Source organism: Zootoca vivipara, chromosome 1, assembly GCF_963506605.1.
Source record: "Zootoca vivipara chromosome 1, rZooViv1.1, whole genome shotgun sequence".
Classification (NCBI taxonomy): domain Eukaryota; kingdom Metazoa; phylum Chordata; class Lepidosauria; order Squamata; family Lacertidae; genus Zootoca; species Zootoca vivipara.
This window is the reverse complement of record NC_083276.1, coordinates 40810704-40834248: the sequence shown is the minus strand read 5'-3', so window position 1 is coordinate 40834248 and position 23545 is coordinate 40810704. Positions and strand designations below refer to the sequence as shown.

The 23545-nt window shown below is 40.4% G+C and overlaps 1 protein-coding gene across 4 annotated transcripts in view; it reads left to right on the top strand.

The window, feature by feature from the left end:
- Positions 1-23545, top strand: part of FSIP1 (fibrous sheath interacting protein 1) — a 74244-nt gene that overhangs the window by 946 nt on the left and 49753 nt on the right. For 3 of the 4 annotated variants that reach the window (XM_060273317.1, XM_060273310.1, XM_035110887.2), the window contains exons 2-10: positions 1115-1246; positions 2243-2405; positions 4512-4613; positions 6143-6321; positions 7948-8041; positions 11432-11530; positions 13304-13404; positions 15347-15457; positions 16560-16724. In XM_060273317.1, coding sequence (XP_060129300.1) covers positions 1121-1246; positions 2243-2405; positions 4512-4613; positions 6143-6321; positions 7948-8041; positions 11432-11530; positions 13304-13404; positions 15347-15457; positions 16560-16724 — 1140 coding nt within the window. In that variant the 5' untranslated portion in view covers positions 1115-1120. The remainder of the gene's footprint in view (positions 1-1114; positions 1247-2242; positions 2406-4511; positions 4614-6142; positions 6322-7947; positions 8042-11431; positions 11531-13303; positions 13405-15346; positions 15458-16559; positions 16725-23545) is intronic. The other variant, XM_060273323.1, reaches the window with a different exon arrangement.

Sequence of the window (23545 nt, the reverse complement as noted above, 5' to 3'; positions counted from 1 at the left end):
TTGCACGTAGCCTTTGAATATCATAGCATCACATCAGGGTACCCACAGGAGTGGTCAATACATTAAAGCCTATTAACATTTTTTTTCTTAACAAAATAAATGGGGGTGGGAAGGGGGTCCCGAGGGCCCCAAATATCCTTTTTGACCAGTATATAGCCTTCAGTCTATTCTGCTCTTTGCAGGGTTCTGCTTCGCCAGCATATTTCCTCCCCCAGAGACTTACTGTGCATTTTGGAACCAAAACTTTCCAGAATATTAAAATGAACAGCCTCCAAGAATACAAAAGGCTTCCTTGGGAAATGATACATGATGAATTGAAGAAAAATGTTTAAAAGTACTTTCCCAAAAACTCAGAGTTCTTTCTGTTGGGGATAATTCAGACTGAAATTCCCAGGTGTCAAAAAAGGTTATTTATGTATGCAACTACTGCATACATACGGCCCTTGTTTTGTTAGCCCCAAAATGGATAATGACCGAGGTCCCAACCAAAGAAGAGTGGCAACTTAAGTTGACAGAATATGCGCAGCTTGCAGATTTAACATATAGAATAAGAGAACAAGAAGAACATATGTTTAGAGAAGATTGGAAAATGTTTATTGAATATATGGGAAATAACTGTGTACAGCTGAAAACGCTGGCAGCATTAGGATAAATTCAGCAGTGTAAATAAGTTATGGTGGATATAATAATGGAATACTGAATAGTATAGTTTCTGTAAAATATGCAGGGATTTATGATATGTAAAATGAACCATGGAAAGAGAAGAAGGAGAGTAATTGATATTTTAAGGATGTAAACATGAGTGCTTTAAATTGTAAAACAGAAAATGTAATAAAAATTATATAAAAACAAAACAAAAGTCTTCCCACTTCACAAGTTTGCCCTCCTGCTCATGAAGGATGGCAAGAACAGTGACAGGATGCAGAACTAGCTTGTGTATCCTTGCTGGCCTTCCTCACGTTTCCACCTAAGTTATATCAAGAATATCCAAAGAGGGGTGCTGTTTCCATCAAATATATGCTGTGTGGAAAATGGAAGAGAACAGCAGGTTGATGAATATCAAATGAAATTAATACATGGCATGTAATGTGCTCCCTTTATCTGCTTATTTAAGTTTTTAATGGATATTACAAGGGGAAGCCTGGATGACATTTCAAGGCCAGCATCTAGCTCAAGAATTAATCATGGGAGCAAAGTTTTAAGCACATCCTTAGAGATTTTAACACCAGCGCCAAGCCTGCCTAAGGTAACTATTATGTCCACTGTTTTTCTTGCTCTTTCTTCTACAGTGTTTTCAAGTTTTTGTGACAGATGCTGTTAATGTTTATAATTATAGTGACATTGGTGAAGTACAGTCCTTGAAAAACCCGCATTTGGTACCTGTATTTTATGTTTACATAATAAAGTGGTTTTGGGTTGGATCCACCCCTCAAATCTTCTTTCATGGCAGAGACTCTGATCCATCAGAGGATCTTGTTGGAGGAATGGGACAGGTGATTTTTGCCAATTCCTGTCCCCACCCCAATCCCCAGTGCCACACCCCACACTGTTCTGGAGGGCCCCCCAGCCACCTGAAGTAACTATTCAGGGGGAAGAAGGAATGTGCAAAAGTCACCTCCTTCTCCACCTGTGGGAGTATCCTATATTTGTTTCAAAATAGACACCTGAAATGATTAGGTTCCACCCATGTTTTGAAACTATTTATGAAATGAAGTGTGTGTGTGTGTGTGTGTGTGTGTGTGTGTGAGAATCATACTTTGAAGGAGGGACATGTGTCTTGATACTCTTCTAGTTTTTTGCTCTCATTAGTGAATGTCCTCCCCGCTCCTTTCTTTCTCTTTCTCTCTTTCTCTCTCTCTTTCTCTCTCTCTCTCTCTCTCTCTCTGCTTTGTTTAAAAGAACCTAGGAAATAGGGCCATAAACATTTTGCTAGACTGCCTGTGCACTGATAGACACTGTGATTTGTGGCATAAACTAAAGAGAGAGCCAAACTCTGTAAAGCTTACTTGTTTGGTCACTTGGAGGTGATTCTTTTCACAGGCAACTAAATAAGTAACTATTTCCAATACTTTTGTTAAATAAAAAAATACAGTAGTTTATAAATATTTGCAATGTATTATCAAATCTTTAGATTTCAAACTACATTAAAAAGGAAATTTTATCTATGTTTCCAAATGATAACAAGGAGAAATTGTGACCAATGTGCTTGTTAGCAAATTTCTATTTCTGCAATCATTTCTAGGTTGCTTTTTATAATGATCACAAAGAACATGAGTCAAAAGAAAATTATGATGAAAATAGAGAGGAATATGGAACCAAAAAAATGAGAACCTCGGAAGTCATATCTGAAGAAAAAACGAATAGTAGTTTCCAGCTGGTAATACAGAGTACAAATCAGGTAAAAGGTATGAAATTTAGTATGTGTACAGTGCTTGTTTACATGCAAGTAAGTTCAACAGCATTTGTTATTTTATTCATAGAATTTATACACCGCATGATTGTTTTTTTAAAAAAAAGCCACCCTCAAAGCAGTTTACAAAAAGGTGTTCTGTGAGACCTATTCCTTAGAGTGTGTGTTAGGGTTGCCACCTTGGTTTTTTAGGGGGAAATTCAATATTAAAGTTATAGAACTATGTAAATATTCTTCTCTTAGCTTTATAGAAGCTCAATTGAGAAATTCTCTGTAGATAAAAAAGGGTTAAATATATTTGAGAGCAGAATTTTGCACTTTGACCTGCTTCTGCTGCTTTAAGTATGACTCAAGTATTGTACAAATTAATCAAATCGCAAGAGGAAGACATATTATTTATACAATGAAGAGACACCCAGAATTACCTCCCCTTTTCTTGCTCTTCTATTTCAAACCCTCAGTATGCTTTTAGACTTGGGGCCAATTCACACAATCGAATAAACTGTTGCTAATTAAGTGATAAGTCCTGTCCTTGAAAAGTCACTCCAGCTTAATGGATACTGCACATGATAAAAGATTTTCACAGAAGTTTATCTAAGTTAATGTAATAGTTGGTTCCCTGGGGTGGGGGAAACAGGAAGTTTTGCTGAGAATGTGCTCAGTTATTAAATGAGTCTATGAAACCTAGATCCAATCAGAACTAGAGCAGTACATAAGGGAGGATGTGTGATGAAATCTTGCAGCTTCAAATATAATAGAAAGGGGGATGATATAAAAAGGAAGGTGAGCAGCAAAGGAGAAATAGCAGGCTGGGTGAACAATGACTGCTGGATGACCCCCCCCCAAAAAAATTATTTCATAGAATCATAGAGTTGGAAGGGATACCCAAGAGTTATCTAGTCCAACCCCCTGCAATGCAGGAATACCAACTAAAGTATCCATGCCAGATCTGCCATCCAACCTCTGCTTGAAAACCTCCAAGGAAGGAGAGTCCACAACCCCCTGAGAAAGTCCATTCAACTGTTGAACAGCTCTTGCTGTCAGAAAATTCTTCCAGATGTTTAGTTGGAATCTCCTTTCGTGTAAAATATTTGTCGTACAGCATGTGCCCCTGGGATCAGAGCACTATTTTATATTAAATTTTGTCACAAATGTAAGTGAAATGCAAAATACTGGGCAGAAGTGCAGTGAATGTTGGAACTGATTGAGACATACCGTCACTGGTTTTGTGCACACTCCCCTAGATTGCACCCTCTGCTCAAAGGTTGCTGAGTAGAGGGGGTGATCCTATGGGGTGGAGGGTGTAGAGGGTTTTCCTGTCCTGCCCAGCACTCCTTTCTGCCTGATGCACAGCCCCCTAACAGCCATAGATCACTCTGGGCCAGCCAACCTGACTGTAACTATCTGTGGCTGTCTGAACCTGACTCATCCAATACCTGAGTCCCTCCATATGGGCATAGCTGCCAAGTTTTCCCTTTTCTCGCGAGGAAGCCTATTCAGCATAAGGGAAAATCCCTTTAAAAAAGGGATAACTTGGCAGCTATGCATATGGGTCCAGTTTGGCTTGGGACTCTGCCAAATCTGGTTCACAGCCCTAGCAAGGATAGTTTCTGTAATGGAATATTTTAATAATAGTTTGTGCACCAAGCTCCAGAGGGTCAAACTAATGCCTCTTCTTCACTGGAGATGTATTGCTTGTTTCCTAACATGATTGTATAGGCCTTTAATTGCTGCATTACAGACAGAAATGAAGTAGATGGTTGTGTTATCACCATAGTATATTCATGCCTGAGAAGCTTTGCCTGTTAAATTTCTGCCTGTCCAGCACCCATTTAGATAACATATTGTGCCAGAAAAGGGTGGCAACACCATTCTCCCGTGAGCTACAAAATATATTACTATAATATGGTGAGGTAGTTAACAATCAGTATGTAAGTAACTGTTAAAAGTTGTTCAAGGCTACACAGATATCTGACAGAACTTTCTCCTTCATATACTTGTGTACTGTTCCAAGTTGTTCTTAGTTTGTAGTAATGATGATTTCACTGTTGGTTCAAATCTAAAGGTGCTGCTAATTTCGTGCATGACTTCCGTTTTTCAGAATATTCCTCAAGCTCAGCAGATTCTGAAGATGACTGGGCTGAAAACAGACGGTCTTGTTGCAGCAATGCTTCTCAGAATGAACTAGCTAGATTAGCAAAAGGTATTCCCAATGTTTCCCCTGCAGTTGAACTTGGAGAAGACATGCTGTTGTGCATGACATTGTTTGTTCAGTGTCACAAATAAATAGTGGATAAAGAGAACTTGGGGTGACTTTATTTCCATATCAAGCAAATAGTAATTCTGGAGGGCCACAGGTTCCCCACCCCCTATTGTAATGATTTATTTTTGTAGCACATCTAACTTTGCCAACTTTGTCAGCCTCTACTGCTATGCTTTCAGAATGCACAGGAATCTAGAAAGTGAATGGAGATACAATGGTAGGGAGAAAGTATAAAATTTATTCTTGTCAAACTGCTGTGAGAAGCAGAGGATCAAGGCTAGCAAAAATGTTAGCAACCCTACCAGAGACTAAAGTCTAGATTTTAGTTCTATTCACGCATTTGTTATCATAGTTCATGGGTAGGCATTTGTTCATTATTATTATTTTCCCAAAATATAGTCTGCCCCCCCCAAGGTCTGAGGGGCAGTGGACCGACCCCCTGCTGGAAAAGTTTGCTGACCCCTGTACATAGTTAAAGAAACATTGGGGGCGGGGTGTGTGGAGAGATAGTGGGCACAAGTCTGTTAGCTCCACCATACTTCTCCATTTCCCTTTATGACCTCAAGGGTAACTCCATAGCAAAATCTGTATTCCCGGAGGCTTCTGCACAAAATTTATATATGAATTAATTGTAAAGACCTTAAAGCTGTTTACATCAACCATATATTAAAAATTATGTTGCTGTGTTTTCACTGTTCTAAATAAGGACAGGGAGGATTTTGTATTGCTCCCCAATTTGTAGCAACAGGCTATGCCTGAATCAGAATGTATACATACAGATTAGATCAATCTCAGGTTTTCAAACCTTTCTGAGTGTGATTTGCTAGTCCTCCTTTTTTAAACATGAGATGGTCTAATGGTTCTTTTTTCTTTAAAAGCAAAAGTTTTGCAGCAGCTAGAAAATGTGGTACTTAATGAAAAAATAGAAGGAAAATTAGTATCTCACACAGGAAACGTATTGGATACAAACTCCTTTTGCAGCAACAAAAGCTAATAAATTTGTAACTACGATTGAAAGTCAAGAAACCATTTGAACTGTTGCAAAAAGCAAGAAGAAATAAGAAGTTTGTATCCTTATACCAAGTGCCTGGGAAGCCACCTTAAATTGTTTGATTTGGTTTATGAATGATTGGCTCTGTGCGTTTTTTTAATTGGATTGTAATTTGGTTTGCGATAATGTGGCTATTATTGGATTTGTATTAAAATTAATATAAATTATTGTAAAAAAAGAAAATAAGAAAATGTGGTACTTAAAGCACTTGTTCAAAACTTTTGAATAAAAAGCACCTAGAAGTGGCAGTATATTATAGGTGAATTGTATGAAGAGAAAGATAGCATCCTCCATCTAACTATGGGGCAGATATCTTTTTTCTGCCCTGTTACCAGAGATCTCTGCTTTTAATATGCAGTTTGAAATGCTTCTTGAAATGCAATTTATAAGAATTATTGTTAATATGTTTAATTTTAAGTGACAGTCAATTCTGCATACCTGCAAGACTCCAAGGAGAAAGATGTAGATCCTCGCATCCTGAAAGCTATAAAGAAGATGGAAAGGTTGGATCAGATATTGGCCAACAAACAGTCTCAAGAAAGGGCAATTAAAAAACAAGGCAGGGAAATGAGAACTAAACTGTGGGAAGATTTTCAGGTTAGAAATAATTGCAATAATTTTGATATATGCACTTTGAAATAACTTTGTTAATATATTCAGAATTGTTTATCTGAGTGTTTATAGTTTTATAATTTTATGTAATTGTTGCATGTTCTATGCATGTAAGCAAATATCTATCTTAATGCAACCATGTTAAACAGTTTAAAGATGAAAATGAATAAAACCCATGTTATAAAAAATTACAGGTTAGAAACATACAATTTAAGTTCAAAATACTTCTATGAGCAAACGTTTATGTAAACTGGCATGATTTAAAACTAAACACTTCACTCAAATTTAAATTACTCATTGTCTTGAGAAAATCAGATCCCAACCTTATATGGGAAAACTGTAAATAAGGCCAGGTAGAAACCCAAGATGCGGGTGGCGCTGTGGGTTAAACCACAGAGCCTAGGGCTTGCTGATCAGAAGGTTGGCGGTTTGAATCCCCGCGATGGCATGACCTCCCGTTGTTCAGTCCCTGCTCCTGCCCACCTAGCAGTTCAAAGGAAGCACGTCAAGTGCAAGTAAGCGTTTCCGTGCACTCTCTGGTTCACCATGTTGGCCACATGACCTAGAAGCTGTCTGCAGACAAACGCCAGCTCCCTTGGCCTATAGAGTGAGATGAGCACCGCAACCCCAGAGTCATCCGCGACTGGACCTAATGGTCAGCGGTACCTTTACCTTTAGAAACCCAAGCAGTTTTGGCGAATGATTAATGTTACACCGTGGATCTTTGAAAATCTTTGAAAATACTGGTTTTCAAAGGTCAACATGGAATGAATCTTACCGGTACATTTTTTGTGCTAAACCTGTGTAAACTGTTCAAGTATTTATTGATCTTATGACAAGCGCTACCCTGATGCAGTATTCACGAAAGCATGTGCTACTCGGTACTTAGTCATACCTTTAAAATAGTGGTAAAGGTAAAGGCGCCCCTGACCATCAGGTCCAGTCGTGTCCAACTCTGGGGTTGCGGCGCTCATCTCGCTCTATAGGCCGAGGGAGCCGGCGTTTATCCGCAGACAGCTTCTGGGTCATGTGGCCAGCATGACAAAGCTGCTTCTGGCGAACCAGAGCAGCACACGGAAATGCCGTTTACCTTCCCGCCAGAGCGGTCCCTATTTATCTACTTGCACTTTGATGTGCTTTCGAACTGCTAGGTGGGCAGGAGCTGGGACCGAGCAACGGGAGCTCACCCCGTTGCAGGGATTCGAACCGCCAACCTTCTGATCAGCAAGCCCTAGACTCTGTGGTTTAACCCACAGCGCCACCTGGAAATAGTGTTACTAACATACATTTCAGAGATCAGTGGTAGGCAGGGTGGAGCTGCTGAGCCACCCTCCCAACACTAGTGTTACTGCAGCTTGCTTGGAAGGGGCAGGTCAGGGGTGAGGTCAGGGCTGTGCAGATGCACTGACATGAGCATTCAGTTGACTTAGCCAGTGCATCTGCACAACCCCAACCCAATCTGCAGAGATGAGAGTGTTGGGAGGGTGGCTGTGCCTCATTATGCTCTCTGTCACTGTCATTTACCAGAAAGTTGTCACAGCTATGGGATCTTCTCGTCTATCTTTTCTCTGACATGCAGTATATAAATATTTATTTATTGCCCACATACAGTCTATGACATCTCGAAGTTCTTCTGTGGTTACTGAAGAAGCAGAAAACACCAGCAGATTTTTAGCTTTGACCACACCGTCACCGGAAATGCCTGGTAAGTATCAAATCAGAGAATGTTAATCATGTTGTTCTCCACTTTAAAATGTCACTGTTGTTTAGGCAACGTATGTAGATAAAAATTAGAGAGGCCTTTGCTACAGGCTTCTAGCTTAACAAATCCACATGTGGCATACTTGTATGTAACCTTTTTCAATTACAGTACATTTAAGACCTCATGTGTGGTGCTTTAAATTGGTGCAAACCCACTAAGGTACCATCAGATGGCAGTATTTGACAATGGAAGATGCTTGCTGAATCTTTCATTTTTATTTTTTTAAAGTAAGGAGAGATGGTTTGCCCAGGTGCTAAAACCGAAGAACTCCACCCCCACTTTTTACTTTACAAAGGTACCTTTTGCTGTAGAGATCATGTTTCTCATTGGTATTGGCCAAAAGAACTATGCATAGTTTAAATAGTTTAGGATCCTCCTTGCCTAAGGCATTTGTACTGCATATCTACAGTCAGGCCCATTCCGTCTGAATTTTGCAAAATAGCTTAATTTATTTGAAAATAAAGGTTGGAATGTAATTCACTAATTAGCTCTTGAAGAGGTTAGCATTTAATCAGTCTTGGCACTATGAAAGGTGAGCTTCTGAAATTAAGTTTGCAGTTGACTGTCCACTAGGCAGGGGGATTATAGGGAAATGCAGAAAGGCAGTGATAATTTCCCAATTAACAGTGGTAATTCAAAACAGTCGTCTTTAAGGTGCCACATGAGTTTGTTGTTTTTGCTGTAACAGAGTAACATGGCAATTAAATATATTTCAGTCTTTCTGAAATATCCTATGCACCTGCAGTGCCTGAATTAAAATAAGAGACTGTATTGTATAGTCTACTTGACTAAAAGGCACTCTATCTATCTACTCAAGCTGGCTTGTATTATTCATGTCATTGTCTGTCTTGTGGTTCTTGCTCTGCATGTTCTGTAGAGTTGCCAGAGAAGGGCTGTTATTTCAACACGTTTACTTTATAGTTTCTGGCTGATTCTTGGCTGACGTTTGAGAGCTTTATGAGCACTAGCTAGTTTCAGACAATGAAAAGATAAATTTCTTCACCGAACTGTTCTGACAGCATTTGTGGGTAAATAATCAAACTGGCTCTGTGCAAAGTGCATGACATAGTGAAATGGTTGTGTTGCTGCTGCTCCATTTATTCAGCTAGTCCTCTTAATACACATATACAGTGGTACCTTGGTTAAAGAACAGCTTAATTTATGAACAACTTGGATTAAGAATGCTGCAAACCCAGAAGTAGGTGTTTTGGTTTGTGAACTTTGCCTTGGAATAAGAACATGTTTCGCTTCCTGTTGAGTGTGTTCCATTTGTATGGGAAAGCACACCTTGGTTTAAGAACACTTTGGTTTAAGAACAGACTTCTGGAACAGATTAAGTTCGTAAACCAAGGTACCACTGTATTGTGCTACTGCTCAGCCTACTGTAAATGTAGGTGTGGATACCCATTTAACCAAATGCAAGTTTGTTCATGGGTCTATTCATGGGTGTAGCCAGGATTTTTGTTAGGGGGGACAGGCCTTTGTTGTTTTTTGGGGGGGTTAGGTCTTTTGTATCTCTCGCTTGGACTACTGCAATGCGCTCTACGTGGGGCTACCTTTGAAGGTGACCCGGAAACTACAACTAATCCAGAATGCGGCAGCTAGACTGGTGACTGGGAGCGGCCGCCGAGATCACATAACACCGGTCCTAAAAGACCTACATTGGCTCCCAGTACGTTTCCGAGCACAATTCAAAGTGTTGGTGTTGACCTTTAAAGCCCTAAACGGCCTCGGTCCGGTATACCTGAAGGAGCGTCTCCACCCCCATCGTTCTGCCCGGACACTGAGGTCCAGCTCCGAGGGCCTTCTGGCGGTTCCCTCATTACGAGAAGCCAAGTTACAGGGAACCAGGCAGAGGGCCTTCTCGGTAGTGGCACCCACCCTGTGGAATGCCCTCCCACTAGAGGTCAAAGAGAACAATTACCAGACCTTTAGAAGGCATCTCAAGGCAGCCCTGTTTAGGGAAGCTTTTAATGTTTGATGGATTTCTGTATTTTAGAATTTTTTTTTTTTGGAAGCCGCCCAGAGTGGCTGGGGGAACCCGGCCAGATGGGCGGGGTATAAATAATAAATTATTATTATTATTATTATTGTTAGGTGGGGCAGAACCTCAGTTAGCAAAGTACAGTACAACTTCGACTTACCACCACCCCTACTCGCAAACAATCTGACTCGCAACCGTTTGCCACGATTTGCACATGTGCAGAAGTGGCCGCCACTGTCTGCACATGCGCAGAACGGCGCTGCCGCCGAATGCACATGCACAGAATGGCACTTCACCCAGCGACCCGGATCGACTCATGAACAGACCTCCGGAACGGATTCTGTATGTGAGTAGAGGTTCAACTGTATTTTTATTGATTGGGAGGGGCAGCTGCCTTTCCCTGCCCCCCCTCCAGCTACGCCTATGGGCCCATTCTTGACACATCAGTTGTGTTGTGTGATTTGACTCTTTATCCTATGCCAATTGGGTAAAGGAATTGGTCTTTGTATCTCTTTGTACTTACAATCTATTTATATTTTTTTCACTGGATTTCTCTGTCTCCTTTTAAAAGAATTAGACTAAAAATTGTCTTGTCTCTTATGCATCGCTACTCAGTTTTGTGAAAATGTAATTTTACATGTCACAGGAATCACCCAAAAGCTACCTTCTCACACTCCTGAATTAACACTGCAACATTCCCTAACTAAAGCAGGCATATAGCACTAGTATGACCCTATGTGTCTGGACTGTTGGAAGTGGAAATACAGCAATTATGTGCTTCTGGATAATATAGCCATTGCTTGACTATGCCATTACTGTAAATATCTTTAATCTATATGGCTCCCTTCCTTCAGTGAGCAGATGGGATGTTAGGGCATTTCCATATGTACTAGATAACTATATCAGATCATTTCTGAAGGAGTAGAAATCTTCATATTTCCAGAAAGTAATGCATAGCTCAAAGCACATGGCCAGCCTTTGAGAATGAGGAGTATATAGAAGAAGTCATTTAATTATATTTCCAGGTTGTTCTGAAATGATAATTTTAGGGTGTGGGAGAGGTGGCACAATGGCATTCCCTTCTGTGAAAACTAAATAATTGTATATTCTGTTGAGAGAAAGAAATGATGCTCAGTCTCAATGTCGGTGTCTCCTTGATCCCACACCACTCTATCAGTGGTCTGGTCGTTGAAGCTAACTACAATGCCAATCATCAATACGAAACTTTACAGGCTTCCATTCTTAAGTTGATATAATTGTCACACGTACTGGTGAATATGTGACTCTTAATCTTTTTGTTTTGAAATGTAAATAGTTATGCGTTATTTAATGCCACATTTTCTTAACAGATTCTCCAGCTGCTGAAGAAGATGAAATGTTTGTTAGTGTATTTGACACGCAGATTCATCCAGAAAATTATGGGAATAATAGTAGACAAACCAAGCAAGGTACAAGTTATATCAGTTTACCTTTGTTCCATAGATCCAGTGACAATTCTTCCTTTTGCCTAGGGATTCTGGTTTAGATATAATGGGTAACCATATTGTCCTGTTACAAGAATGATTCTGCATGCATCTTAGACTCAAGTGCTCTCATATCTTCTCTACTCTTTTGTAGGTGTGAGGAGGTTAAACATGTCACTTTTGCTTTTGAACAGAAGACAGTTTCCTGTTATGATGAACTTGGGGACTTGTGGTTGACAAACAAACCATTATAAACAAATGAAGATATAACACTATAGTTAGAATTCTGGGCTGCAGGACTGTGTGTCAAAGCAGCCTACCTGGATATGTGGTGCAGTTCTGGAATTGTATCCAAACGTTTTGAGGCAATTACTACAGTCATACCTCAGTTAAAGTCCGCTGCAGTTTGAGTACTTTCGGTTTGAGTACTCCGTGGACCCGGAAGTGTTTACTTCTGGGTTCCGCGGCATGTGCAGAAGCGATCTACGTGCTTTGTGCATGTTCAGAAGTGCTCTATCGGCGCTTCGCACACACGCGCTATTGCAGCTCCGTTTAAGTACTTTTCGGGGAGCGAATAGCTCCCCGGAACCAATTGTATACTTAAACTGAGGTACCACTGTACATCATGTTTGTAGTGCCTTTAACTACATTTCCTTCTGAATGATGAGAAAGGCAGTGCTATTAGAGTACTAACAAGTTGAGTGCTTTGGCAGAAAGGCAATGTTTAAAGAAGTAAATATACGTTTATAGCACATTCAGAAATATGTAGCATACTACAGTTTTACAGGTTTGAATTACTACATAATCATAAGTAGTTTTCTCTTAGTGGTTGCAGACCACGTTCTTGTTTGCAGGAAGTATACTTGAAGTATAATGGCAGTCATTGTCCTGAGCAGATTTATGCTAAGGGTAGGCCTATTCAAATAATGGGAGTAACTTCAGACATAGATAGAATGAGACCAGTGGTTCCCAAAGTGGAATTACCAATGGGGGCACTAAGAGGCAAGAAGGTGGCAGGGGACGCTAGAGGTGTAAATGACTATCAGATAAATATCACTGGATCAAGTTCATTAGTTTTGTTGAATTAATTTTAAACTAAATAGTTTTAATTGGGTTTTGCATAAATGTGCAATTAAATTGTTACTGTTTTGAATTTTATTGTGTTATCTTCCTTAGTGAGTCGTGCAAACCACTATTCTAAGAAATGCTTTTTATAGGGTAGGATAGGAGGGGGCACTGGGGATCAGTGGGGATCACCGGGGGCGGAGACTAGGTGTGCTGCCCCCAGGGACGTGGTGCGCGTTCTGGGGGCGTGGTGTGGCATGCGTTTTGGGTGCGGGGTGTGCCGTGCGCAGGGGCAGGGTGTGTGTTTTGGGGGCAAGGTGCGATGGTGTCCCTGGGATCATGCTGCCCGGGGTGGCACACCCCCACTGCCCCTATCTTCCTATGCTACTGCTGGGGATAAGGGGGTGGTGGCCCCAAAAAGGTTGGGAGCTACTGGATTAGGCTATAGTTAGTTGCTTGAAAATTTTTGTGCATGACTGTAACAAATGACTTGTAGTGAAATCCATCTAATTTTGTTAGTCATATTTTTGAAAGTTTACTGAAATTAATATAGCCCGAAATGGATAATACTGAATTATTTTTGTGTATTGTAAATAGTGAAATGGTAAACTGGATGAATCGATTGTTTTTTATTTATTAATTTGCCCAGTTCTACTTTTAGATTTTTTTTCTTCTGAATTGCATGTTGTTTAGGTGACGATAGAACAAGAAGCTCAATAAAGAAAATGGAAAAGATGACTAAGAAAAGTGAAACAAGCAGTAAAAAAACTGATTTTGTTAAAAAGAACATAGAGGTATGTGTTAACAATCTGCATGGCAAATCACAGGATTAGAACTCTTTGTCAAGTCTCATCATGCTACTCATTTAGAAATTAATAATGGATGATTAACTTTGCTACAAAGGTTATCCTATATATAGCCTGCCTGAAATTTATAGGAAAAGGATGATAACTAGATTGCTGATCACTTCAGCTAATCATGTATTGCTGGGAAAACATAAAATAATCTACTGAACTGGCATTTATGGAGCCCATGTTGTTTATTTTATAATATCAGGCTCTTCTAATGCTATGCCTGTGGTTTGTTTTTTTCTGCTGTCAGGAAATGGAAAGAAGACTTATGATGATTCTTATACCTAAAAGTTGTGAGTGGTATGGTGGAAGATAGCCCCACTACAAGACTTGTATGGAATTTGTTCAGATCCTTGAACATCAGATTCACATAAATTACATTGTGGGCAGTGCAGAGCCTATGGTTTAGTTATGTTGTAAAAAGAGCCTTGCTGGATCAAACCAAAAGCCTGCCTAGTCCAGCTTCCTCTTTCCCACAGGGGCCAGCCAGATCATTTGAGGAAGCCTAGAAGCAGGGCAGTAGCACTCTTGCTGTTGTTCCTCAGCAACTGATGATCAGATACAGTCATACCTCGGGTTACAGACGCTTCAGGTTGCGCGATTTCGGGTTGCACACCGCACTGAACCCAGAAGTACCGGAACGGGTTACTTCTGGGTTTCGGCGCTCACGCATGTGCAGAAGCACTAAATCGTGCTTTGCACATGTGCAGAAGTGCTGAATCGCGACCTGCACGTGTGCAGACGTGGCGTTGCGCTGTGGATTGTGAACGCTACGGGTTGCGGACCTGTCTCCCGCACGGATCACGTTTGCAACCCGAGCGTCCACTGTATATTGCCTTTGATTCTGGTAGTATCATATGGCTACTGTTACAAGAAGCAATTGATAGCCTTATCTTTCACTGATTTGTCTAATCACCTTTTCAATAATCATAAGTTGGAGGTTCCACGTGAATTTTGTAGTTTAACTATGTGCTGTGTTAAAATGTACTTCTTGTCTCTGTTTCTCCCGCCTTTCCATTTCATTGGATGGGAGAAGGAGAAAAAACTCTCTCTCTCTACACCTTCTTCATTCCATGTCATTGTGGATCTGCGGTGTCATTAAGAGCTTAATTACATGAGATGGTAGTATCATAGAATTATAGAATCATAGAGTTGGAAGAGACCACAAGGGCCATCCAGTCCAACCCCCTGCCAAGCAGGAAACACCACCAAAGGATAGGTAGTAGACCTATCCTTGAAGCCCTTACCCAACCTCTCCCTTTCCTGTCCTATTGTACCCATGAAGACCATTTTTTCCACAACTGCACTGCAGAACTGGGAATGATCCTGGATCAAAAGCAGCTCTGTGCATGTGTTTGTGGGGAAGAGATCCGCAGATAAGGATTGGGTTGAATAGCTTCCACCCACATAACCCTTTGATCTGTCACTGGCTTGCTACAGTCATGTGTACTCTGGCCCTCGGCTATTGCTTGTGCTGTGAATGGCATAGGTTGTTTGAGCACTGAGGTCAGCCATTATTTGTGCAAAGTTTTTCACCTTCTGATAAAATTATCTGCAACCCATTTGTCCTTTCAAGTGGATTTGTTGATACATATCCTTCTGTATCAAAAATGTGAAGAAGGTTTCAAAATATTCTTCATAAGCCACCACATTTGTTATCATATATTGCAGTGGGTGGCTTGCTAGCAGCAGCTGGACTTTATTTTATTTTTCTAAATTATTTTTATTTTATTTTATTTTCATTCATAAATGTAATAATAAAAATGGAAATATAAAAGATGTAAATATAATAAAAGACGATAATGCCATAATGGAGGTTAAAAGCTCATCATTCCATCATCAGTCTTCCATGGCTTCCAGCTTGCAAATTACTTTCTTTATTCAGCTGGCCAAGGATTCAGTTAACCAAGTAGTTATGCCAGAGGAAGATAAGAAGAGGCTGTCAGAATTGCTGAAAGATACTGAAGATGAGAGCAGTGAACTTCAAGTCACTAAGGTACACAGATATGCATCCAGATTGATCCAAAACAGTAGTGTGTACTCTCCATTTTAGAGGATTAGTGCAGTGCTGGATTCTTCTTTGGTGGTGGCATAAAATTTTACATTGAGTGGAACCTTGTATCTGTGTGGATGCTTATATGTAACATGCAAGCACTACTTCTTTGCCCGAGTGTACACTGACATTTTCTGAGTACAGTGTTGCCTCGCTTAACGAATGCCCTGCTTAACGAAATTTCCGCTTAACGGAAGGATTTTTCGAGCGGAGGTTGCCTCGCTAGACGCATTCGTTTTACGAAAAATTCGTCTAGCGAATTGCGGTTTCCCATAGGAATGCATTGAAATTCAATTAATGCATGGGCAAAAAAAAATTCAAAAAAATTTCAATGCATTCCTATGGGATTCACTAGACGAATTTTTCGTTATAAGAAAAGACCCGTGGAACGAATTAAATTCGTCTAGCGAGGCACCACTGTTCTGGGTAGTGAGAGTTAAAAAGTGATTTGTTTGTTCAGTTTTGTTTTGTTTTTTGCTATAAAAGTGGCTACAAGAAGAAAGAAATTTTCTGTATCTTAATTGTACATAAGTATCTAATATATTGGGATTTGTCTCCTCTTTGCTTTATAACAAATTTTAAAATAATTAGTAGTTTCCCAAGCACTCTTAGGAATAAGAGCCTCTAGCCTGCCAGTAATCAGCATTCTTCTGGTGACCTTGCAAAACCGTTCTCAAAACTTGTGGACCTCTTATGGTTGGCCTGTTTGTCGGCACCCAAGCGGCGATGCAGCGTGCCTCTGAATGGGTGCAGAGTGCCCCCCCTCCACCCCCCTTGCTGCTGAGCAGTACCAGTACCTTTTTTTTAATAGAAAAAAGCATTGCCCCTATCCTTTATGCAAGTTACGTATAATCAGTATTTTTATGAAAAGTTATGAGATGTTGCTTGATGAACTAAAATTTTAACACATATGGTTTTGTATCAGATCTGCATTTATTTGTGCTGAGGAGAATCTTTTTCTCTTAAAAATAACATGGCAGAGTTTTTTTTTGGTCCTAGTTTATATGCCCAGATAGTGTGCCTAATTCATTATTCCTTTTTCTAGGAAGAAGCAACTACAATGCTAGCACCAGGTGAAGGTTACACACCTGAGCCATTGGAATACCATCACCTTACTGAAATCAATGCCAAACTCAAACTAGTAATCTCTGATGGAAATTTATCTGCAGATCAGAACTCCTGTTCAATAGTCTCTAAACAGATTTATCAGGTACAGTGCGACTTGGAATATACCTTTAAATGCTCAGTAGCTACCGCTTAACATGGGAATTTGGAGATGCTTTAATTCTAGTGAATTGCTTCCCGTTTTCCTTGAATCCCTATCAGCTTATCCCTCTTGAACCAATCTAAGATATATTGAAGCCATTACATTCCCAATTGGGACATGCAGTCAGACCCAGCTGTTTTCCAAAAGTTTGTGATACTCCCAAACCAATTCCATCCCACCCACTGTTCTGAAACTCCCCTTTCTACCACCCATCTGCATATTCACCTTGCTTTTTGGGCTGAAGTGAAGGACAGATCTTTCTGCTCCTTCCCCAGTGCCTGAGCTGCTATGGCAGGAGCACTGAGAAATGTTGTTTTACATTTCTCAGTTTTTCTGGCACCTTGGTCATTGCTGTAACTGAGGGGAGATACCTCTATTCAGCTGCTGCTGCTGCTGCTACAGTAAGGTCAGCAGAGTGGTAAAGGCAGACCACTGAGTGAAAGGGAGGAGAGTAAAATCTGAGCAGCAGAAGAATTCAAGAGGTTGAAATGCTTATCTCACAGTTGCTAAGGTTTGTGTTCTGATCATAGAAATTGTTATGGTTGGTGACATTTATTCTCAGTTCCTTGTACCAAACCTAGTATGAGCACAACATACTAGCACAAAGTGAAGGTAGACATTAAAAGTTAAACTCTACAGCAGTTTTGGCCAGTAAACAAACAAATAATAATAATTAGGAAATTGGAATTATTTGAACATGAAATAAAAGATAGCCTTTCTGGAATCCTGTCTAAAAGCTAACCCCACCCCCCTGAAGATAAAAACAAGTGACAAGGCATATACTTGCTTTCTTTTAAGATTATAGAAGCATGATTGTGCTCAAGTCCTGCTTGTGGGTTTCCCACAGTCATCTGGTTGACCACAATGAGAACAGGGTTTCTGGACAAGAGGGACCATTGGTTTGGTCCAGCAGGCTCTTAAATTCTTAAGTTAAAGTCCACTGTAACCTCATAGCTGCAGGCTTCCAGCAAGGCAGTTTTAGTTCACCTGAAGCTGTGCATGTAGTATTAAACAATGGTTTAGCGTTTTGTGTGAACCAACCCTATAGCAGTGCTCCGGGTCATATTTGGAAACCAGTGCTCTGCACTTAGCTCCCATGCCTATATCTCTCTCTGCAAGCTATTGAGCTCTGGAGCATCTATGCAATGTTTATGTAAAATTATGCTCTCTTTGTAATATAACAGAAAACTGTTTTGTGAAACCATCAAGGTCAGTAAGACTTCTGAGGGAGTGTAAAATGAACAAAAGGTTAATGCAAACTTCTAGGGTGCTTGACTTTCACACACTATCATCATTTGGCAGAAAAACAGCAGAACAATAATCAAAGGAAGTTTCCTCATATTATTCTAATGTCTTGGAATAGGCCTGAAAGCAAGAGCCTAATTCTGCTGTGCTCCCAGGGAGCCTGTGGACCTCAAAGCTGTCACTGGCCCAGGACTGATTATTATCCTTCCTGGGCATTGAGCCAGATCAGTTTTATGGGAAAATGCCTTATTTTTTTTGAGAAACAGGAGACATTAGTTTAGAAGGCTAATTAAAGGAACGCAGTTCAGAGTAGGCTTCAAATGTCAGAATAGAAGGTATTTGCAATAATCATAGCTGTCAACTTTTCCCTTTTCTCGCGAGGAAGCCTATTCAGCATAAGGGAATTTCCCTTTAAAAAGGGAGAACTTGACAGCTATGGCAATAATGTGTTTAGGATTGTCAGAGCTGTAGTCCATCATAGCTTATGAGTGTGTTCATATCATTATGTGCAATCAAACTGTATTTTTGCACAGTGAAATACAATGTTGTCCTTAGATACATCAGTGCAAACTATGTTTTCTGGTGAAACAGGTAGGTTGCAGAAGAAGTAAACGTTTGCCAGCAATCTTTAAACAGCCAATCTTTTTAGCATAAATTACTGTCCATAGATTGTGTGTGTTGAATGCTTTTGCTGCTCAGAACAAGTGATGGAAAATACATTTGCTGTAGGAGTACAGACAAGGCCATTATCAGAGGAAAAGCCACACTGGCTGGATGCAGTTTCACTTTGCTTTGTCATGATGGTCTCACCATCTTATTTCCTCTCTCTCCTTATTTTTGTATTTGTGGTTATCCCTGTCAACTGAAGATAACATTTCATGCATGTGTTGAAGTGAATGCAGAAGCTTAAGCTCATGCCATAATGAATTCGTTAGCCTTTAAAGTGCCACAAGGCTCTTGTTTTTACTGCAACAGAGTTTATGTAGCTGGCACTCTGGGACATATGCTTGGGGAATATGCCACCAAATGCAAAGGAGGAGAGGGTCCTTGTCTTTCAAGAGTTGTGTAGAAAAAGGAATTGGAGCATGTGCAGCTTTTTTTTTATAAAAGGATGGGACAACTTTTAGAAATCCAGTCTTTCTAAACAAATATGAAAGGTGCAGAATCCCTCTTTTCTTTTGCACCTGACAATCTGTTTTTTTTTAAAACTGTCAGAAATAGTATCTTTATTCTGATAACTAGCTTTTATATAACTGTGCCAACTTTGTGTAGAAACCTTCATCCATCTTAAAAAGGTAAAGGACCCCTGACAGTTAAGTCCAGTCGCGAACAACTCTGGGGTTGCGGTGCTGGCCAAGAGAGCCGACGTTTGTCTGCAGACAGTTTTTCCACATCATGTGGCCAGCATGACTAGGCTGCTTCTGGTGAAACCAGAGCAGTGCACGGAAACGCTGTTCACCTTCCCGCTTGGAGTGGTACCTATTTATCTACTTGCACTTTGACGTGCTTTCAAACTGCTAGGTTGGCAGGAGCTCGGACCGAGCAACGGGAGCTCACCCCGTTGTGGGAATCAAACCGCCGACCTTCCGATCGGCAAGCCCTAGGCTCAGTGGTTTAGACCACAGCGCCACCCGGGTCCTATTCATCCATCTTAATTAACTGTAATAAGAATACTTTACTGTTGTAGAGTGTTCTTTTATTGGTTTTCATATTTTAAACCTTTCTTTGCTGCATTGGGAATATTGGCCTAAAAGTATCATGGAAACAATCTTTAACAAACACCTTGCACAATACCTTGATATCTCAGGATGGCATTGGCAAGGATAATCGGAGAATCTTAAGTATGGGACTCCTCAACCATGGAGAGAGGAATAGGAAGAAGATGGGAGTGAAAAAATCGGCAGCTCAATCTTGAAATTTCTAGCACTGCCTCCACTTAACTACTGTTACTGGACAACTTGTGAAATGGTGCGATACTCCCAGTGTTTTGTTTCCTGGCAAGCATTTATCAAGAAGCTGAGAGTAATACTATCTTATGACTAAGGGCCAGTGCATACATTCCAAAGAATCGGAATGCACTCATTTTGGATATTGTTTTAACAGGAAAGTGGCTAAGAAATATTTAAAATAAATTGAGAAAGAATTGGTGCAAGTGACTTGTACTCCTTTACCTGCTTCTTCGTAATGTTAAAGCTGATCTAAAGCACCCTACTACAGGCAGGTAAAAAAGGAGGAGGAGGATCATCCTTGAGCAAAACAGGGTTGTTTTCACACTTCCTCCTTAGCTCTCTCATATTATTTTTCATATCTTCTTTATTATTGTTTTTGTTTGCAGTGAATTTTCTCATTTCTGTGCAGCACTCTGGAGTCATATTTACCTCTCTTGTTAACTGGTTTATGTGATGCACCTTCTCAGATCCTTCCTTGCAATGCCTTCCTTTGCATCTAACACAAACTAGTTGCATTTACTTTCAAAGTTCTCCATAGCCTTGTCCTACTCTGTCTTTCTGACCTTATTTCCCAGAAGTCTCCTGTTCCCCTAAGCTACCTTGAGCTTGTTGGAAGGTTCTAGCAGGGGAGCGCAGCTATCGTATACACTTGACCAAAGAACAGTACGCTCCTTCTATCTGGGCTGGTCGTCCTCTTCCACCAAGCGCACAGCTTTGGTAGGGACGCACATGGAGCGGTGAGGCAGGAAGGGGACACCTGCCTATCCAGCCCGATCAGCTGAATCAACCCTGGCGATCAATGGGGTGACAGATGTTGCAGCCCGATCGCCCTCTTTTCTTTTGGCTAATGTTTTGTGCCACTGGGGAGGTGGTAATTCTGTATTGATTTGTTATGGATGTTTGTATGTGATGCCAATAAAAGGTTTGATGATGGTTAAAGTACCTTGGCTCAATTATTGCTGCCCTTAATAGTTTGAAACTTGGAGAACACCTACATGATGCCACTTCTCGCCCTCTCTCGAAATGCTTCTTCAAAACCAACCTTTAACTGTGAAGCCTATTCCTCACGGAAATAAAGCGTATGTGCTGCAGTTGCTCACAATAATCAATTATTACACTTAACCTCTGTTTCCACTTCCTTCTGTTGTCTTGCTTACTGTCAACATTTTAAGCTTCTTGGCAGATTCCTGTCTCCATGTTACTCTGTAAAGCGTTGTATATAGTCATGGTACTAAAAATAGCAGTCAATTTTAATTGATTTTAGTAGTAGTAGTGTGGAACAACTGGGTCCCAAAAGAAAATGTTGCAGTATATTCTGCCACCCCCACCCCCATTCCCAGTAGCAGCTATTCTATTCAGAGTACTAGTCAGCCAGCCACACCTACGTCTGGGAGGTATTCAACTAAACAGTTATGCTAGCATGACTTTTAGCTGTGCAATGTAGCCCCTACCCCCAATCTATTCTGAAGCGCTGTGCTATCATAACTGTGTAGCTGGATATCACCCTATATGCTTTTAGAAACTAAAGCAGGCCAATTCATGCTCTACCCTGTTTTCTAGCTTTCTTTTCCAGCTAACGCTCATCACTGTGTTGCCTCTGGGCATCTCATTGAGCATGATTTAGCCTCATGAGTGTTTTCTTTTGGGGGGGGTGACCCCTTTTGGTGAGTCCCTCAACCTTTTTGTTGTACTTCTGCAAAACTGAGGGATCTCTCAAGCATGCTTGTTTTTCAGTGGCCCTATTTTGCTTTGATTTTGGTTGGTACAAGGAAGTACAGTAGTAATACTTCTGATGTTTACTAAGCTCATGTTCTGCTCAATTGTGGTCCAAAGCTAAAATGCAATTTTCTATATAATTTATGCTGCATATGAAACCTGTGCCTAGTTACTTACCAAGCAATACAAGTGCATGGTAGCTTACACCTAGCATGTATCAGACTGAGCTGCAACACCTATAAAGTGCATACCGGTAATTGAGCCAATTGTTTCAATTGACTTCCTTCAAAACTAGTTTGTTGTGGTTGGCACCCCTAAAGATTTGGTGAGTAATCTGAAATAGTTGCAGACTTAACCATCTGTTTTTATTTCCACTTAGCCGGAATGAACTTCAGTTATTTATTCTCATGTTATTTGCTCCAGATTTTTGTCTGCCAAGGACTGTGTTTAATGATAATTTCAAAGCAAATTCCCAAGCTAATGTTTCATTATGTGCAAAAATGTAATTATCAACATCTTAGAGATTTGGTTCCTACCACTTGTTACTATATTTGAAGAATATAGGAATTCTATATTTGTGTGTCCTTAATCCTTAACAAATGGTTTTAATAAATTTGTATAGGAGTATTTCATCTTGGCTGTTATAGGAAAGTTGGATCTACAACTCTTTCCCATGATTGTATTGTTTTTCATTTAGGAAATTGGCGTAATCAAAGCCTTCTTTCTCTCTCAAGCATTTCCCCCCGTATGCCAGATTTAATTAAATTATTATAGTTATGCATTTCTCTTAATTTGGTTTGAGCTCTTAAGTATTAGCTCAGTTGAGTTCCTTTCTTTTTTAAGGAGAAAGGTTATGCACAATAGAATCGCGGACTTAGGAGTTTTGTTTCAATGCTAAGGAGTACCCCATACTGAACACTTGGCAGTGCAGAGTGTCCTGGATGACTGGCACTGCTGTGGAAGGACGAGTAATCTGTGATGCAGAATCCTTTCATGAAGATGGTTTCCATCCTTAACAGAAGGAAGTTGAAGGTTAGGTTAAGCCTCTCTATTCCTGTGGATGCCTGTGGAAGCCAGACTTTCAAATAGCCCTGCATTGTGCTTTGGCTGAGCATACCTGTTCCCAGCAGGGGAACAGGCATGCATAGGCAAAGCAGTGGAATCTAACCCCCACTCACTAGCTGATGAGGAGGGATTAAAAGCCCTCATCAGCTGATGAACAGGGGTTAAATCCTACTGCTTTGGCTGCATGTACCAGCTTCCAGCGGGGGAACTGGCATGCTCTACCAACGCAAAATTAAACCATGCCCCCTCCCCATTAGCTGATGTCACCCTCCCATCAGAGTGCTGTCAGTTGACTGGCAGGTGGCCATATAGATATATATAATTTTTTTTAATGCCTTGCAGGCCAAATTTTACCTCCTGGCAGGCCAACCTTTGGTCTGAGGGTGGGAGGTTTCCTATCTCATGTATTTTATTGATTTTTCTATCCCCTGACCCCCACCCCCACCCAATAGTCAATTTATATTTTCTTCTTCCAATAATTAACATGCTCAGTTTTCATTGGGTTGTTTTGGTCTTATGTTCCTCACCCTAATTATTATTATTATTATTATTTTGGTATTTCTGCAAACATTGGTATTCCTCCAAGCTTGCTGATACTATCTCTTGTATCTAGGTGGTGTTGGCAACATAAGGACACACAGATAATGAATTTGCCACTAATATATATGATGATATACAATAATGTATTACAATGCATGTTTTATGGTACTATAATGGGTATGTCAGTGTTTAGGGTTTATCTTAAAATATGATTCAAGAATCTGGTACTATTACTGATAAATGCTATTG